The sequence below is a fragment of the Dasypus novemcinctus genome, chromosome 5, assembly GCF_030445035.2.
Source record: "Dasypus novemcinctus isolate mDasNov1 chromosome 5, mDasNov1.1.hap2, whole genome shotgun sequence".
Lineage (NCBI taxonomy): Eukaryota > Metazoa > Chordata > Mammalia > Cingulata > Dasypodidae > Dasypus > Dasypus novemcinctus.
This window is the reverse complement of record NC_080677.1, coordinates 144,156,262-144,175,543: the sequence shown is the minus strand read 5'-3', so window position 1 is coordinate 144,175,543 and position 19,282 is coordinate 144,156,262. Positions and strand designations below refer to the sequence as shown.

General features: G+C 38.6%; 1 protein-coding gene across 4 annotated transcripts in view; it reads left to right on the top strand.

The window, feature by feature from the left end:
• Window positions 1-19,282, top strand: part of ADARB2 (adenosine deaminase RNA specific B2 (inactive)) — a 627,544-nt gene that overhangs the window by 587,060 nt on the left and 21,202 nt on the right. For all 4 annotated transcript variants that reach the window (XM_058297664.1, XM_058297665.1, XM_058297666.1 and 1 more), the window contains one exon: window positions 14,039-14,220. In XM_058297664.1, coding sequence (XP_058153647.1) covers window positions 14,039-14,220 — 182 coding nt within the window. The remainder of the gene's footprint in view (window positions 1-14,038; window positions 14,221-19,282) is intronic.

Here is a 19,282-nt window from a genome sequence, read left to right as displayed (position 1 = left end):
ATATCAGCTTTTTGCCAAATCTCAAAATGTGTATTTAAGATATAGTCTACCAAATGGAGTTATTATACAGTCCACCCATGGTAGCCCAGTTGACTTTGGAGGGTAATCAATATGTTCTCATGGACAAGGGATAGGGGACAATTTCTTCAGACAGCACTACACAGAGGCAGTGATCTGAATGTAAGCCTCACAAGATGTTTGCATGTCCTAAACCCCAGAACCTGTGAGTATTACCTTATATGGCAAAAGAGTGACTATTAATTTATATGGCAGGAAGCAGATTTGGTTCAACTGATAGAGCATCTGCCTACACATAGGAGGTTCAGAGTTCAAACCCCGGGCCTCCTGACCCGTGTGATAAGCTGGCCCACGCGCAGTGCTGATGCACACAAGGAGTGCCATGCCACGCAGGGGTGTCCCCTGCGTACGGGAGCCCCACGCATAAGGAGTACACCCCTCAAGGAGAGCCACCCTGCGTGAAAAAAGCACAGCCCACCCAGGAGTGGTACCACACACATGGAGAGCTGATGCAGCAAGATGACGTAACAAAAAGAGACACAGATTCCCAGTGCCACTGATAAGAATGCAAGCAGACACAGAAGAACACACAGCGAATGGATATAGAGAGCAGACAGTGGGGGAAAGGGGAGAGAAATAAATAAAAGAAATCTTGAAAAAAAAATTTATATGGCAAATTAGGATCATGAGAGAAGGTGCTGATCCTGGATTATCTGAGCGGGGAGGGTGCTCTAGATGCAATCACCTGTACCCTTATAAGAGAGCTGTAGAGGGAGTTTGGGGACAGACTCACAGAGGAGAAGACATACACAGAGGAGAAGGCAATGTGAAGACAGAGGTCGAACTTGGAGTGACGTAGCCACAAGCCAAGGAATGGCAAGGATTGGTTGCAGCCACCAGAGCCAGGAGTCAGCCTTGGAATGGATTCTCTGCCAGAGCTTCTGGAGGAAGGGCAGCCCTGCTGACACCTTGACTTTGGACTTCTGGCCCCTAGAACTATGACATAATGTTTTTCGGTTGTATTAAGCCACCAAGTTTGTGTAATTGGTTATGGCAGCCTCAGGAAGCTAATATTCCAGTGAAGAGGTATTACTCATTTCATCCAAATCATCTGGTCTTTGGAAAATTATGGAATCAGGTAACACCATAGTAAAATCAGTTCCTAAAATTCACCATTAGTATCACCTTGGTGAAGACTAAACAGAACTACAGAAAATGGATCACTTCACCATGTCAATGAAAACTGACCTTCAAATCCACAAATTATCATAGAGTTGCACACTGAAGATTAGACCAATTTTTCTTCAGCTCAGTAAGACAGATCAAATTCCTACTCCTCAGAGGGAAACACTATAGCAAATATAATTGTCACATACCATGGTCCTTAGGTGTCTGTTTATCTGGCTATAAGACACCAGACTATACTCTCTCTAACAGGCAAATGCCACCATCTAACTAAGGACTGGGAAAAAATAAAGTGGTGGTTTTTGCTTTTGTCTCCAAGAATCCAAAGTTGAGTGGCATATAAAAATCTAAATCTTCTGGAACTAATGTTCCTTTAGATATGGTTTCTAATTTTAAGTACCTGAGCTAGATTATTGATCACAATGTGTCCTTAAATGAACAGATTAAAACTTTCTTCATAAAAATGAACTGTAAAAAAATTACAGCTGCTCTCTGGAGAATAAAGTACTGTCTGATTTTCCAAGTTAAGTGTCACACTGTGAAGAGAGTGACTATGGAGATTTGCTACTCAAAATTCTCTCTAAGTGAGTTTCTCTTTCTTTCTCTCAATCATCTCCAAACCCATTTAGGAAAAAAAAATCTGACATCCTTCCTATTTGTTAATTTGACAATTATCTTATTTGTAAAGTATTACAAGTCAGTTCTATTGAAGTGAAATGAGAGTGTGGTTTATTTTTCTAATCTCAAAACATAGGTCCTTTTAAAACTATTTCTCTTCGGAAACACATTAGCCAAAATTGTCACAGCTTGTTTTAATACCCTTTTACTCTTTCTTTAACATAGACTGTATGGTAATTTTATTAGATTTTTTTAAATGGAGTTTTACTTAATCTCTAGGGATAAAGGTAGCCAATAATAAATTCAGTAATTTTTATCGAATATAAAAGTAATGACCACAAATTAATAACCCTTTGTATCAGTTACCTCTCTGCACTCTTTCCACAATACCCTGAAGCAGACGGAGTGGTGAAATATTTTCATTTGCGAGAACAGTCAATAACCAGTCAGCTGGGGCTCTGCCCCACACCCTGTGTAGAAACAGCATACGGCTCAGAAACACCATTCTGTAAAATTGGATTAGCAACCCAATTAGGTGTATAGGAGTTAACATAACTAATAAAAGAAAACCAAAACATGGGTTAAACAACAATCTAAGACAACTCCACAAAACATCTCATAAAACAGCATGAATGTACAATAAATGTGATGGGTAACATAATACTGTGCTTTCTGAGGAAGGAGAGCAATTCTTGTGGACCTATGAAGAAACTGGGACATAAGCATGAACGTGTATAAGATACACAACTGGTCCAACCTCCATTTGACCATGTCCACCTTCACAAAAGGAGTAAAAAAATGTTCCTTGGAATAAGTGAAGTTGGACAAGAATCCATCTCCTAGGGAAATGGAGCTGGATGAGAATGGGGTAAAAAGAGCAGAGAAGAGAAAGAGGGACACGATAAATAGGAGACTGGGGATTGTGTATGCCAGGCCCTCTCCTTCCACCCATTTCCTCTCCTCCCCTTCTCCCTCACTCTCTTCCAGTTCCAGTTCACTGGAAGAAGAACTCTGGCCCAGAGTGCTTGGGTGTCTTCCCTGAAACAGTCCGCTAACAAGGGTAAAATGCAATAGAAATATGTCCAGAAGGAACTCCCCACAACCGGAACCGCTATTTAATTTGTGGGCCTAAGTGCAAAATGAAAATACGGAGCCTCTTACTCAAAAATTATTAAGAATTTCAAGTTGGAGACAACAGATCATTAAACCAACTATGAGGCCCTTCTGAAAGCGGGAAGCTGTGGGGTGGTCCTGGGGCGCAGGCACATGATACAGACTTTAAGCAGGCATTGTACTAGGTCCTGGGGAGAAACCAAGTAAAGAACCAAGAAAGTACCAGGAAAGAACAGTAAGGAACCATGTGGTAATAATATAATGGAAAAGAGCAGGTTTTGAAATCTGGGTTTTGCCCCTTACAGTATGGTCTTCAACCAGTCTTGAGCTCATTAAACCAGATTATGCTCATCTGTAAAATGGTAATAATCTCTACCTCATAGATCTGTTATAAATTAAATGTGTGTGTCATATATTACATATATGTGTACATCACTTCGTATGGTGTCAGAACATCATAATACTACTACTTATAATGCTAGCAATAACTAGTGTCTATTTAGTGTCATTTCCATGCTGGCATAATATGAAGGGCTTTATTAACCCTACAGGTGTATGCTATTTTCATCCTGGTTTTACAGGCAGAGTTTAGGTAACTTTCCTAAAACAGATGAAAAGAAGCTAAACTGGGATTTGAACCCAATCTTGCTGTTTCCAGAGGCTCCGCTCTTAAACATTCTACTAACCACCTCCTTTTATAAGCTCTCAGTAAGAGTAACTGTTATAAATATCACCAGGATTACAGAAGGGTAGTTTGCTTAAATTTTAGTGTCTTTCTAATAATACACATTAATAACAATTGCTTATAAATAAAAGTATAAATTTATAACCCCAGCTATTCCTGATAACATTTTTCCATAAAAGTAATGCATGTAAATGATTAAAAGACTAGAAACAATACAGAAAGATAGAAAATAAAAAAATATAAGCCTCCCTTCCCCATTTTACCCCCATCCCCTTGTTTCAAACTTAGCTACCATTAAGAGTTTCTGTTTATCCATACAGGAAAAAAATACTAAAGAGTATACCAGCAGATATATGAACTGGTGCCCAGTTCTGAACCTGACTCTAATACCCTTCCTGATCAGCACAGATAGCTAGGCCTCATTTTTAATAGCTATATATCTATTTCTTATCTATTTCTTTCCATGGATGTACCATAAGTTGTTTAACCAATTCCCTACTAATAGACAATTTGATTATTTCCAGTTCTTGGTTTTGTTTGTTTTTGTTTTGTAATACTGAATGATCCATTAACAACTGTCCTTTTACATATATCTTGGTATTCTATTGAAAGTGTATCCATGGCATGAACTTCTAGCGGTGATATTATTGAGTCAATGGGTTATCTCTCTTCTCTTTTGCTTAGAAATACCCACAGGAAGATATTAGTAGAATGGAAATGACGTGGGCCATTTATGCAGAAATATCTTTTGATATTATTACCTGTTTTTTGGTTAAAGAAGTGGGAAGGAGAAGGTGTGAGACTGGGGATGGGGAAAGGATGTGAAAGGGAGAAACCAACACCCAAACAGGAGAGTAAACTATCTCACATAATCTTTGCAATGACTTGAGAAGTAGATATTAATATTATTACCATATTACCTATTGGAAAATACCAGTAACTCTCAAACTTTAGCAGCATCAGAATAACTGGATTGTTTGTTAAAATACAAATTCCTGCGACCATCCCCCAGTTTCTGATTCAATAGTTCTGCAGTAGGACGTGAGAATTTGCACTTCTATCAAGTTCCCAAGTGTTGCTGATGCAGCTGGTCCAGGGACCACACTTTGAGAATTGTTGCAATAAACTGTTGTTCAAAATAGCTAGAAAGTAGTCAAGGGTAACCAAGCTAATTAGCTTTAGAACTTAGATTCAACATTATTTGTGTTTCCAAACTCTTTGCTAACTTCTTTGCTGCAGAAGTCCTCAGCCTAGGCTGTATATTAGAATCACCTGGGGAGTACTGAAAAACCTGATGTCCAGGCTGCGCCCCAGACCAACTACATCAGAATCTTTGAGTGGGAACTAGGCATCAGGAGGTGCCTCTTTTGTGCTACAAACGTTGACAATCCCAGCTATATTGGTAATGCCTGAGAACGATTATTGTTGAACTATGAACGTTGGATTAGCATTCATTCCTACCCTGCACTTTGGACTTCAGAGACTCCAGTTTTATGGTTGTACATTCAGATAATAGGAAGATTTGTCCTCAAATGAAGAACAATAACTAAAATTTGTATTTTTGATGATACTTGAAGACTGTCCCACAACCTTCGCTACAATTTTAGAGTCGAATCTCCTCTCAAGGAGATGTCAAGGTGGTAAAGGCAGTAACACAAACTGTCCAAAACATGCAATGATAATTGCTCCTTTCCCTGTCTTATCTCCAAGGTTCACACCTGCAATGACAGACTAAAGTACAGATTATTCTGAACAGAATCTTTTAATTGTTCCCATTGTTACTTGGAGACAAAGATTTGAACAGAAGAAGGAGATTGCATCTCTTAAAGAAAGGCAGTCTTTTTCCAAGATCTTTTCCCTACTTATGTGTGGTATTTCAGTGATTGACAAACAGATAAAAATATATTTATTTAGAGATTACCTATATTGAAAATGACATGGGATTTTTTTCTCTGTCAACATTGCAGTAATATCAGCTGTTTGAACAAAAGGAGAGGTATTTTTCCATTCAATCCTGTATGCTGAAATTCTCCAGTTTATATTCAGGAAGACATTTGGTTTTTTGATCCTGTTAGCTGAATAAGTTTACGCTCCTATAACCAGTTTAAGAGATGGCTGAATTTCTCTTTATTGTAAAGGTTATTAGGAAGAAAGCAGATATAGAAGTTATTTGTCTTTAGACAATCCTGTAAAATCAGAACCACTCAAATTTGTTCCAAAAGTTTTGTTCAAAGTTAATGCTCTGATGGTTCCAAGTACCATTACATTTTTTCTGTGAATATTTATTTTATTGTTCAGGGATGGGCTTAAAGAAAGTGCTTTGTTATAGAGGGAGGAAATCCTTTTCCCTGCATTTAATTGATAAGAAATCTTAAAACTCTGCTAGAGGTCCTAAAAATGATATATACCACTCAAATTGTTTCTAACCCGGAGTCCTTTGCCATAAATGGAAATTATAATTGCACCATGCAAATCTACTACAAGCAGTGTCTTTACCACAAGCAAAACTGCTGTCATTAACACATGCAAGAACAAGGGAGTCTACATTTGAGTTGAGAGTAAAATATACACTTAAAAATGAATACCAAGCCCACCCCATTCAAGATGACAGAGTGAGACACTTCAGGGCTCCATCTTTCCATAGAAGCTTTGAACAACCAGGGAGAACTAAAAGAAACATCTTTCTCAAAGCTGCAGAAAACAAAGAACTACAATAACAGGGTGGGTGTTGCATCAAGGAAAAGGCTACTTAAAAGTAGTAGGGCAATTGTGGGAAGATGGTGAGGGACTTACAGGAACAGAGGAATGCTCTCACAAATCAATGAAGAAAGAGCCAAAAGCTATCCAGGTGACCTGCTTTGGGGGTCAGCAGACCAGGACAGTGTTACAGAACTCCCAAGAGGATGAGAGACAGAGAGACAAAGAAGTTGAGACAACAAACAGTGAGTTACCAAGCCCCTGTAGCAGCCAAGAAGGGCTCCCCGCCCCCCGCATAAGCTGGGGTAAAACCCCTGACTCACTGAAACTGACTGAGAGGGGAACAAACATCTTCTTCCCTGTCATCTGTTATCAAGGGAAAAGAGAGGAGAGGTTGGGGTGCTTTTCTTCAGTGAATTCAGTCAGCAGAACCATCCTTGAATCTCCAACCTGGAGATTCAACACAGCAACAAAAGAAATCCAAGACTGAAACACATCCGTGGAAAGGGGCACTGACTAGCACCATCTGCTGGCCTGTCCAGAAATTGCATGGACAAAAATTGAGCTCTTTATATCCAATGCCTGGGAGAAAATCTACACCTCTCTTGTGAGTCCCTGGTCTGATTTAGAAAACTTAAGCTGGGTAATTTTAAAGACTAAGTTGAGCCAAATATCAAAGAAGAGCTGTGAGGGAAAAAGTAAACAAAAAAATAGACAAATTAGCCATCAGAGTAAATATACCAACATATTCAGATGCCTGGACATCAGCAAAAAATTACAAGCCATACTAGGAAACAGGAAGAGATGACCCAAGCAATTAAATCAATTAAAACTTATTTAATACAATTAATCAGTGATAATCACATAACTCTCCTAAATCACTTCAAAGAACTTAAAGAAAATATGACTAAAAAAATAAAAGACATTAAGAAGACACTGGGAGAGCATAAAGAACAAATTTGAAAGCCTGCAAAGACAAGTAACAGACCTAATGGGAATGAAAGACACAATGGATGAGATTAAATATATATTAGAGGTACATAAGAGCAGATCTGAATTGCCTGAAGACAGAATTAGTGATTTCAAAGACAGAACATCTGAGCTGGAAAAGACAGGAGAACAGAAAGAAAAGAGAATGGAAAAAATGGAACTGAGTCTTAGGGAATTGAATGACAATGGGAAACACATTATTGTGTTCTCATTATTGGTGTCCCAAAAGGAGAAGAGAATGGAAAAGGGGCAGAAAAATATTTGAGGAAATAATAACCAAAAACTTCCAAATCCTTATGAAGGGTATAAAATATCAATATCCAAGAAAGACAATGTACACCAAACAGAATAAATTTGAATAGTCCTACCCCAAGACACCTACTATTCAGAATGACAAATATCAGAGATAAAGAGAGGATTCTGAAAGCAGCAAGAGAAAAGCAAAACATCACATACAAGGGAAACTCAATAAGATTAAGTGTCAACCTCTCATCAGAAACCATGGAGGAGAGAAGAAAGAGGTATGATGTATTTAAGGTACTGAGAGAGAAGAACTGCCAACCAAGAATTCTGTACCAGCAAAACTGTCCTTCAAAAATGAGGGTGAGTTCAAATTCTTCACAGACAAAAACTGACAGAATATGTTACTTAAAGACTAGGTTTGTGGAGATACTAAAGAGGTACTACAAACTGAAAGGAAAAAAACAAGGGTGAGGGAAACGGACTTGACCCAGTGGTTAGGACATCTGTCTACCACATGGGAGGTCCGCGATTCAAACCCGGGGCCTCCTTGACCGGTGTGGAGCTGGCCCATGCACAGTGCTGATGCGCACAAGGAGTGCCATGCCACGCAGGGTTGTCCCCCGCGTAGGGGTGTCCCCCGCGTAGGGGAGCCCCATGCGCAAGGAGTGCACCCCATAAGGAGAGCCGCCCAGCGTGAAAGAGAGTGCAGCCTGCCCAGGAATGGCGCCGCCCACACTTCCCGTGCCGCTGAGGACAACAGAAGCGGACAAAGAAACAAGATGCAGCAAATAGACACAGAGAACAGACAACCGGGGGAGGGGGGGAATTAAATAAATAAATCTTTAAAAAAAAAAACAAAAAACAAACAAGGGTGAGAGATTTGGAGAAGAGTTTAGAACTGAAAATTATTATGAAGGGTAAACTAAAGGATAAGAAGACAGACAATAGAATGATATGACAACAGAGAGCCAAAGGACAAAATGGATGAAGTAAGTAATGCCTTTATAGTAAAAACACTGAATGTTAATGGATTGAATTCCCCAATCAAAAGACCTAGACTGATAGAATGGACTAAAATAATATGAGCCATCTATATGTTGTCTACAAGAGACATACCTTGGATATAAGTACGCAACTAGGTTAAAAATGAAAGGTTGGAAAAAGGTAGTCCATGCAAGCAGTAACCAAAAAAGAGCTGGAGTAGACTAGATAAATGTAAAATAACAACATTATAGCATATGAACAAGAATTACTTGATGCACCTGGCAAATTGTTCCAGGGATCAGTATTCTGTAATTTTTTCATACAAAATTAACACTTGCTTTTAATTGAGGAGGGCTGGAGAAGAGATATATTTTTGGATACTTCATTTTTTAACCCTTCCTTATTCATATTCTTTAAAATAATCTATCAGGATCAGTAATGATTTAGCATGACTACTGTTGAACAAGATTTTGAGTTTTTCTGCCTCATAAAATCATGAGTTAACCAATTGTTAGCTGCTGTAGTTCCTTCCAATAAGATGTAAACAATTCCCAAATAGGAATTTGATTATTTAGGAAGAATTATGGCCTAAATGGAAATTAAATAACTAAACCAATCATTTCTTTCTTTCTTTCTTAGAGATTACTATGTCCAATAGTTAGAGCTGTAATATAAAACTTAGAATTGTTATAATTAATTTCTATTATATTTGAATTATTACTTACATTTATAAATGTTTGTTGCTATGCTATTTTTTATAATTGGTTATTTAAAATCTAACCTGGCCTTGCAAAAATGAAAATTAAAAAAAGCAATAGGGTCTCATGGCACCCTGGATGACCCCCACCCATCCCTCATGGGCTCAGTATGGAGCCAGCCCATGCTCCCAATGTAGATCCCTGGTCCTGGTTCTGGAGAGAGCAGAGTAACCCTAGGGTGCATATTGGGAGCATGTATGTCTGATCCAGTCTTCTGGAGAAGGCCTGAGGATCTTGCTGTCCCAGAACTTGTCCTGCATGAAGGCAGCTCGTAGAGCTCTCCTACAGAAAGGTGTGGGAAAGCAGTCAAGCTATGCTGCCTGAGGCAAGGGATTGCTGGCAGTAGGACTTACAGTGCAGTGTCCTGGATCATGAGGAAACTATTTCCTAGGGAAGAGGGGACATTTAGAACTATGCAAATAGGGAAATTTCTAGGGCCACAGTCCTGTTCCCAAGACAAGCCCCCTTAGCCAAAAGAATCAAGGAGGCTGCTAAGCTTTGGCCTGGAGCTATTCCCCAAACTCACTGTACAGATAAGGAGAGCACTCACACAGGTCAATCTGCAAAAACTGGTAAAGGTATTTTCTTTTCTCTCTCTCTCTTTTTTTTTTTTTTTTTTTGGTTAGTTCTGGCAATCAAGGAAAGCTCTGTCATAATACTAGCTGGATACAAGCTTAAAGAACAGACACTTCAAAGTCTAAATTTCAGTGATAACACACTAAAATGTCAAAATGTCCAAGTATCAACAAAAAGTTACAAGACATACAAAGAAACAGGAAACAGGAAGTAATGGCACAGACAAAAGAGTAGATTAAAGTATTAGAAACCATCAATGAGGAGAATAAACCCAAAAAGAATGTCAATAGAGAGATGGAAATTATGAAAAGGAACCAAACAGAGTTGAAAACCATAGTAACAGAAATTAAAAATTCCCTAGAGGGGTTTAATAGCATATTAGAGCTGGCAGAAGAAAGAACCCGAGAACTTGAAGATAAGACAATTGCAACCATTCAGTCCCATGAGCAGAAAGAATGACAAAAACTGAACAGAGCCTGAGGAATCTGTGGGACACCATCAAGTGTATCATCAGTATATGCATTGTGTAAGTCCTAGAAGAAGAAGAAGAAAGAGAAAAGGGATAGAATAGTCAAAGAAATAATAGCTGAATTTAATGAAAGACATGAATATGCACCTCCAAGATGCTCAATGAACTCTAAACAGGATAAACCCAAATAGATCCACACCCTACCATATTTTAATCAGACTGTCAAATGCCAAAGATAAAGAGGGAATTCTGAAAGTCCCAAGAGAAAAGCAACATGCCATATACAGGGAGACTCAATAAGATTAAGTACCAACTTCTCATTGAAAACCATGGAGGCAAGACAGCAATGGGATAACATATTTAAACTGACTGAAAGTAAAAAAGTGCCAACCAAGAAGTCTATATTCAGCAAAAGTAGCTTTCAAAATTGAAGGCAAAATCAAGATATTCTCAGATAAACAAAAGCTTTGGGAGTTTATCACCACTAGATTGGCCCTAAAAGATATGCTAAAGAGAGTTCCACAGGTTGAAAGGAAAGGACAATAGACAAAAGATCAATCTTAATTCAAAATATACTTGACTTTTTAAAAAATGATTGCATATGCAGTACATGAGAAAGATCTCCAGTGAGGGTAATAACAGGAGTAACTATAAATGCCAGTACTATTGTATTTTGGTTTGTAACTCCACTTTTTACTTCCTACAGATCTAAAGGCAAATGCATAAAATGTAATGATAAATTAGTGGTTTTGGACTCATAATGTTTAAATATGTAATTTGTGACAGATAGGGAACAAAGGGTATAGGAACATAGCTTGTATATACTGTTGAAGTTAAGTTGATATCAAACAAATGAGATTGTCATAGATTTAGAATGTTAACTCTAAGCCCCATGGCAACTACAAAAAATACAGAATGTTAACTTTAAGCCCCATGGCAACTACAAAAAATATATTGGAGAATATGCTAGATCATAGAGACAAAAATTAGAATACAAGTTGCCAGGGGTGGTGGCAGGAAAAATGGGGAGTTAATGCATAAAGAATGTAGAACTTCTTTTTGGAGAGATGGGAAAGTTTTATTAATAGAAATTGATAAGGGTACTACAGTATTGTAAATGTGATTAATCCCATTGAAGAGTACACTTGGGAGCAGCTGAGACAGGAAACTTTATGTTGTATGTTTCCACAATTAAAAAAAAAGAATGAACAACTAAAGAGATGATGACAAATAAATGAATATGTGGTCCTGGGTATGATCTAATAATGGAGGAGAAAAGGCCCAAATGGATATTTGGGGGACATATTAAAAAATTGGAATAGAGGCTATAAACTTTTTATCAATTTAAATTGCTTGAACTTGATAACTGCACTTAAAGTAGTTACATAAGTGAATGTCCTTGTTCTTAGGAAATTTACATGACATAAATAAAAGTGTTCAAAGAGCACAAATTATACAACCTACCCTCAAGAGTTCAGAAAATGGACTGATAAATAGGTAGACAGCTGGACAAATAAACAGATAGGTTAATTGATGAATAGGTAGTTGGAATATTACAAAAATGTAGCAAAATGTTAAAATTGATATATCTTGGTACATGGGGCAGTAGGGGTCTGTTGAAGTTCTCTATATGTGGTTTGTATTATTTTCATAACTGTACTACAACGTTGAAAGTATTGCAAAATAAGAAGCTTAAAAAAATGAATACCAAGAACTTTTATACGGAAATACTTATTGTTGTTCAACAGTTTTTTCTTGACATATCTTTCTAGATTCTTCAACTATTAAAAGGAGGCATCTAAAATACTAAATGAAGGTGACTTTATTGGATTTCTTGTCACTTTTTTTATCTGTCCTTGGTAGTGCCAAGATAGTCTGGTATTAGATTTAAGGGAACGACCCAAATCCTTCAAGTCAGTGTTCAAAAACATCAGAGCTGTTTCTCTCCCCCGAGAAAAGCTCAAATACTAAAAACACTCCTTTCCCGGATTTTATAGAAATTCTGTAAAACATCAGTGAAAAGTGAGGAACAGATAGCCTTCCAAAAATCGGGTTGCCATGTGAAATTATAGTATAGTGGCAAAGAAAAACATTATTGCCAAATGGAGGAGTCCCTAAAAATCAGTAGTCAGAACTTACATTACTTTTAGAAATGCCCTATTCTTCAAAACTTTTTTGATAGTCTATGATAAAATCATATATATATATACACATACATATCCAAAGGACAGCCACATCATTCCTCTCTGAGAGAAATTATGACTTATAGAAATGACCACACTACTTTTTTTTAAATGAAGTTATGCAAATCTGATAGACAAAAGTAAATGTTTCATAAAACCAATGGCTGTTTAAATCGAGGGACTAAATTGTTTGTATATAAATATTACCTTTTATATTCCATTTGAGTTTTATGTAGATGAACACATTACTTTAATGACCTGCATTTACAGAGGGAGAGTAGGAGAGTTGCACTCTGCAATCCCTGCCAGCCAGATGGCTGCCTTTTCTTGCATGAGATTAAAAGATGTTTCTCATTCACCACGATGCTTCTGAGGCAAATTAATATTGCCAGCTAAATTGCCTGTGTTTTTGGAATAAGATTTAAAGAGAACTTTTTAAAGCAATTGGTGTCACAGGTTCTCGGAACAGATTGTTCTCCAGGTAGAGCATGCTGGTTTTAAACATTCAGTAATTAATGGAAAGAATTCTGTGTTAATTGACTGCTTCGGGAAAGGGAAATATAATGACTCCTTATTAATCACGAAAAGAGATGTACAGCGTGGAGGCACCACAATAATTGCTCTAACAGTGGAGAAATGTTAATTAATGAAAAGAACAATGATGTAAGAAATTAGCTACATAATGCTTGCTGATGATGGAGTTTTGAATTGTACATATTATTTAGAATGGAAACTACCAAAATGTTGCCTTAAATATAACATATGTATAAAACTTTTGTCACCCAAATTTGGGGAAGGGGGGAGAATCTAAAAGTGCTGTGACATCTTTGCTTAGAAAAGCGAACACATTCACCCTGTGCCATATTTATTTCAAAGAAAATGTCAATTCATCTCTGATCTGGGCTTCTAGAATCAAAATCATCCCTAGACCAAAATCAAGCTGTTTATTTACATCATTTAATTCAACACAATAAGTCATTGTGACTACTAAGGACAAAGGGAGTGGAAGAGGGTATTTTTCCCTAAACAGAAATAAACAAGTTCAGTTATGATACTTCCCCGCTAGTAGAAAGAAAAATTCAGATTTACTTCAGGGACAGAGTGTCCTTTTTTACAACCTAATTTTAAGCCCCTAAGAGAATACATAGCTTCCCCTCAGTCTAACAACTCATTTGCCAGAAAAGGAAACCAAGTTTATTAAAATGCAGAACCACTGTCAGAGCTCAATCCAACAGCAGTTAGAGGAACTCAGAGTCATTAGTAGCCACAAGGCCGAAGCCTGTTGTGATCGCTCCACTGTGTCCGCCGAGCTCCCAGGCGAGACCTTTCCATCAGCACGATGGGAAATGTGACACTTCAAGAATCAGGGCGCTGAAAGAAAAAAATCACTGCTGTTTTGCAAAACAAGCCAAGGTAAAGCATGCCCAGGATGGTGGCGGTGAGGGGGTCGCTATACCCTTTTAGTCCTCCTGTGCCAGGGGAGTAAACTGCTCGACTCTTCCCTTCTTTTTTATTTCAGGTGGAACATTCTTGGATTACAGGGCGCTCTCCTCTGCCATTTCATTGAGCCCGTGTACCTCCACAGCATCGTGGTGGGAAGCCTGCTCCACACGGGCCACCTCTCCCGGGTGATGGGTCACAGGACTGAAGACATAGGCCAGCTGCCAACCTCCTACCGGCACAACCGGCCTCTTCTCAGTGGTAAGAAAACACCGCGCTGAGAGGCAAATGGTTTCCGGTCCTTTGCCTTCCTTGCCTAGCCACATGCAGGCCCCAAAGCTACCAACTTGAGACAGAATTTGACCACTTTGGGCCAATGGCTGTTTAAGACTTAATGAGCAAAATTACAATGACCCAAAAACTTAGGGAGGAAGGAAGGGAGGGAGTGAGGGAAGGAAGTTACAACGCATCTCTGTACATAGGACTGGGCAACATTTTTAAGTGACTTTATGTTAGGACCTAGAACACCAATCATGGTGCCATTTTAATGGTAGTGTCTAAAGTGGCTAGTGAAAAATCAAGACTTAATGATGATATGCCTCTCCAATAGGACAATACCTTCCCCTTTCTGGTGCTGCTCCATAGCGATAATTTCTGATGAAGACCCAGATGCGTGGAGGCTTTTAAAAGGCAGGCAGAATGCCAGGGCTGGCAGGCTTCACAGAGGGAGTCTCCGGGATTCCTGGGCGCTCTGTATCAGCCCTGGCAGAGCCCAAGTTTGGAAGCAGGTTCCAGAGGCAATAAAGTTATTAAATGAGCACTGAGCTAAGAGTCGCAAGTCCCAAATTCTTCTAATCTTGCCACGCAGTCTAAGTGTCCTTGGGAAATCCCCTAACTGCACTGAGTATGATTTAATGGGGGTGGCCGCCCACCACCACCTATCATCAAACAGACGGGCTGCCAAAGTCCAAAGAGTAATGCGCATGGGCAAACACTTTGGAAGGTGTTCTATAGATTAAATATCAAGGAGGACTGCGTAAGTCTTGGTCGAGTTTGTGAAGTAACGTTTATGTACTGTGTTCCTGGCTACTTCACATTAAGTCACCTTTCAAGGTTCATGGGAATTGACTGGAAGTGAAGGGCAAGGACATGTGAATTTTCATAATATTCCATAAACCGCCTCTAGGGCCCTGAAGGAAACCTAAGAACTTTGAGTCAGGTTTCCCCTGCTTGAGTGAGGAGAGCTCTCTGAAGGGCTGGTTTGTGGCTGTCCTGAGGCAGTTCCTTGAGGAAGCCGGGAAACTACCCTCTGCCTCAGGAAACCACCATCCTGCTTCAAGAGAGAGGGAAGCTGATGGCAGCATCTGCTGGTCAATCGCTGCAGGATCCCGATTTTAAGTCTTAAAAACTAAATCGTCTGAAAGAGAAAATAATAAGCTAAAAGTGGTATTTTTTAGTGTTGGGGCTGAGAGTTGGACCAAAGATCTATTCCCAGGACTATAAAATTGTTCCAGATTATAAAATCAGGGTTAATAGTAGTGCCTTATGGAGTAGTGGTGAGAATTACAAGAAATAATTCATGCAAGGCACTTAACTATGCTAAGCAAGTCTTCAAGAAAAGACACCTCCTATAACAAAAATGAGTTTATTTATTCATCTGTTCTATAGCAGGGATTCTTAACAAGGGATCTGTGAGCTTGAATTGAAATTCAAAAAAAAATTACTCTTGTGGAGATGTGTTGATGCGCATGTGATATATTTATCAATTTAATACACAGGACAATGTGGACTTAGTAAGGGATCTGTGGTTTTCAGCTGACTGGCAAAAGGGTCCATGGAACAAAAGAGGTTAAAAACCCCTGTTCTATAGCATTGAATGAAAACAATGAATGAAAGAACACCTTTGCTGTCTATTGTTGTGGAAATAAAATCACTGAGACCTAAAAGTTAAAATAGGAAAGTCAGGAAAGGAGTGATTCCTAGCTATAATTGAGTGATCCCTTATCCGAGTCCCTTAACCTATTAAAATCAGACTTTTTTTTATTCATGAAACCCTCATTCCTAAAACCCTAAGACCCCATCCCAAGAATCACCTTTTTTGTTAGCAGGGGAGGAGGGAGTTTGTGACAGTCAGGCAGGGGATTCAAAACCAACTCATTATTGGGACTTCCTTCACCTCGATCCTCATATCCACTGGATCATGTTAGGTTACATATTTATTTGGTGAGGAGTAACTTGAAGTCATAAGCAAACTTCAGCAAGGCTATGTGAAAGGATTACCACTTTAGTTTCTTCGGCTGCCATGTGGCAAGGCACAGGGCAGCATCTGCTGGTCTCTCCCTTCTCTTCCCGGTTTTGTTGCTTTCAGCTTCTTGCTTCTGTGGATTTCTTCTCTCTCTGTCTGAATGTCCTTATCTTATAAAGGACTCCAATAAGAGGATTAAGACCCATCCTGAATGAAGTGGGTCCCAGCTTAACTGAAACAGCCTCATCAAAAGGTCCTACTTAAAATGGGTTTAAATCCAGAGGAATGGATCAAATTTAAGAACATGTCTTTCTGGGGTATATACAGCTTCAAACCATGACAGCTGCTAATGACATAAAGAAGTGGTTGCAATGGAAGTCCAGAAAATATTAAATATCCATTATTTTGTTAAGATTTCAACTTTATTTTCAGTTACATTGGACTGACACTATGGAAATGCTGATTTCTTTGTCACAGGTCCTAGAGGCTGAGTTAAATTAACAAGAACAGTTAACTGGCCTCCGTCACATTCAAGCTATTAAAGGTTGTCTTTGGATCAGAGCTAATAGCTGTGGGCCAGGACACAGGATTCACATGACCCAAAACACTGGCCTGTGGCCAATGAACTTCCTATAAGTTGTTTACTTGAGAGGTGAGCACTCAGAGGCATATGGCCTATAAAGTGCAATTATTATAAATAATAATGTAACTATATCATTTAAAGAAGGGAGCTAAAATTTATTAACTAGATGTTCTCTATCAATGTAAAATATATTACATGTCATTGAATCCTCATACCAATTAAAATAATGTTCTCCCAATTATATAAATTTGTAAATAGAGAAATTCAGTAACTTGCTTTTTTTTTTTAAAGATTTATTTATTTATTTAATTCTGCCCCCTTGCCCGGTTGTCTGTTCTCTGTATCTATTTGCTGCGTCTTGTTGTCTTGTTTCTTTTGTCTGCTTCTGTTGTCGTCAGCAGCACAGGAAGTGTGGGCGGCGCCATTCCTGGGCAGGCTGCACTTTCTTTCACGCTGGGCGGCTCTCCTTACGGGGCGCACTCCTTGCGTGTGGGGCTCCCCTACTTGGGGACACCCCTGCGTGGCAGGGCACTCCTTGCGCACATCAGCATCGCGCATGGGCCAGCTCCACACGGGTCAAGGAGGCCTGGGGTTTGAACCGCGGACCCTCCATGTGGTAGACGGATACCCTAACCACTGGGCCAAGTCCATTTCCCAGTAACTTGCTTAAGATACTCTATTAATCAATGTGAAACAAAGATTTGAATTCAGATTTGTTTGACTCTAAAACCTAACTTTCAGTATACTACAGTGCATCCTGTGGCAATGTAGTGCAATTTCTTGTAACATATGTCTCTTTTGGGGAAAACCACATAAAAATTAATAATGAAAAACAAGACTGGCTGAAAAATTGGCATCATCTAACCAATGGAAAATTGATGTGGGAGAGGCAAACCAATTCATTTAAACCTGTCTAAGACACTTAGCTGACCATTCTTCACACACAGCCAAGGAGATACTCTATTGTCAAGTGAGACGTTGAAAGACTTGCCTCCAATTTGAAGTCTATAAAATTACATTTAATTTTTCATATGGTCAATAAGCTCAGCAACTATGATCAGATATCACCCTGGGTCCAGTTTCAAACTCTTTCTTTTTCCCTTCTTTCATTCCTTCCTCCCTTTCCTTTCCCTCTTTTTCTCCTTTCTTTCTTGCTTTGTTTATTCCTTTCTTTTTTTTCCTTTCCTGTTTTTTTTTTTAATGATGAAGATTAAAATTCTTCTGTGATTAAACAACAAAAGCAGCTCTTGAGTGGTCCCCCAAAAGATCTGGAATTAATGGTTTGGAGCTAAGGGCAAATCTTCCCTTTTTGGGTATCCCCAAAACTTTAAAATTTAAGAGTCTTTTCCTCTTTTTTCATGAGTGTCAAGTGCTGTCATTTCCATCCTTCTAGCTCCTTGAGTTATCCTCATTCTCCTTTGTTCATCTAGTGAACATAGTGAAATTTCATTTAAATTTCTAAAGCACAAGGAAATTTTAAAAAATCCAAATACAACCATCCTTAGCAAACCACAATAAAGGGAGTGGTTTCATTTGTTTTTGAATCCTAGCACATTACTACCTGGGCAGCCAGTCTCCTTTCAGGGCTCTATGTAAATTGTATGTTTAATTGGAAATATGTTACCCACAGTTACAAACAGGAATTTTGAATAATAAACCTGAAAGCAGCAAGTTTTTTTTTTTTAAATAGAGAATTCAGAACTACCTGAAATCACTGAATGTTGTAAAGTACTATAGCAAATCACCTGAGACTCCCCAAGTAAATTTCCTAACCCAGGTGATACCTATGGCAACCAGTGACTCAAGAGTGGGAAGTAGCAGTCTGCTAAAACTTTTAATCTGTACTTACATGCTTATTTAAAATGTGGGTTTATAATTGTGGAGATGCAGATGAGCCTAAACCTTGATATGTCTTCTGCATGCAACACCTCAGCGGTAACTACATCACTCTTGATGGGCATTTAAAACCAATCAGGCAAATTTTGAAAAGAAATCATCAGAATTTTTGTAACTAAAAAGGGAGTGACACGTGGATAAGGATAATAATTTTTTAAAAAGCACAGTCAAACAAGCAAATGAAATGTGCTTGACGCTTCCCTCAAGGTCAGCTTCTAGCATTGCCAGAGAAGATGAAGCTCATGTATTAGTAGAAAGAAGCCCTGCAATTTAGATGTGGCTAAATCAGTTGTGGGTTAAAAAGAAGCAGCCAAGCTGAAAAAGATAACCTTATTGACACAGTCATGTGATGCATATTAATGTTCTCAAAAGACATACCTGAAAAATTCTGCACAGACCCCATCTAAAACTATAGGCAGAACTTGAGGAATGCAAGTCCACATCAAGGCTGTAGAATAACCTGAATCCTTCAGTAATAGTTACACCATTGGCAGAGAACTAGCCTAAAAGTACTTACCTCTTGGTTTCAATAAAGTCATAATAATAATTAGTTTAAGACTGTGATTTAAATAGTCATCTTTTTAGAAAAATGTGAAGTC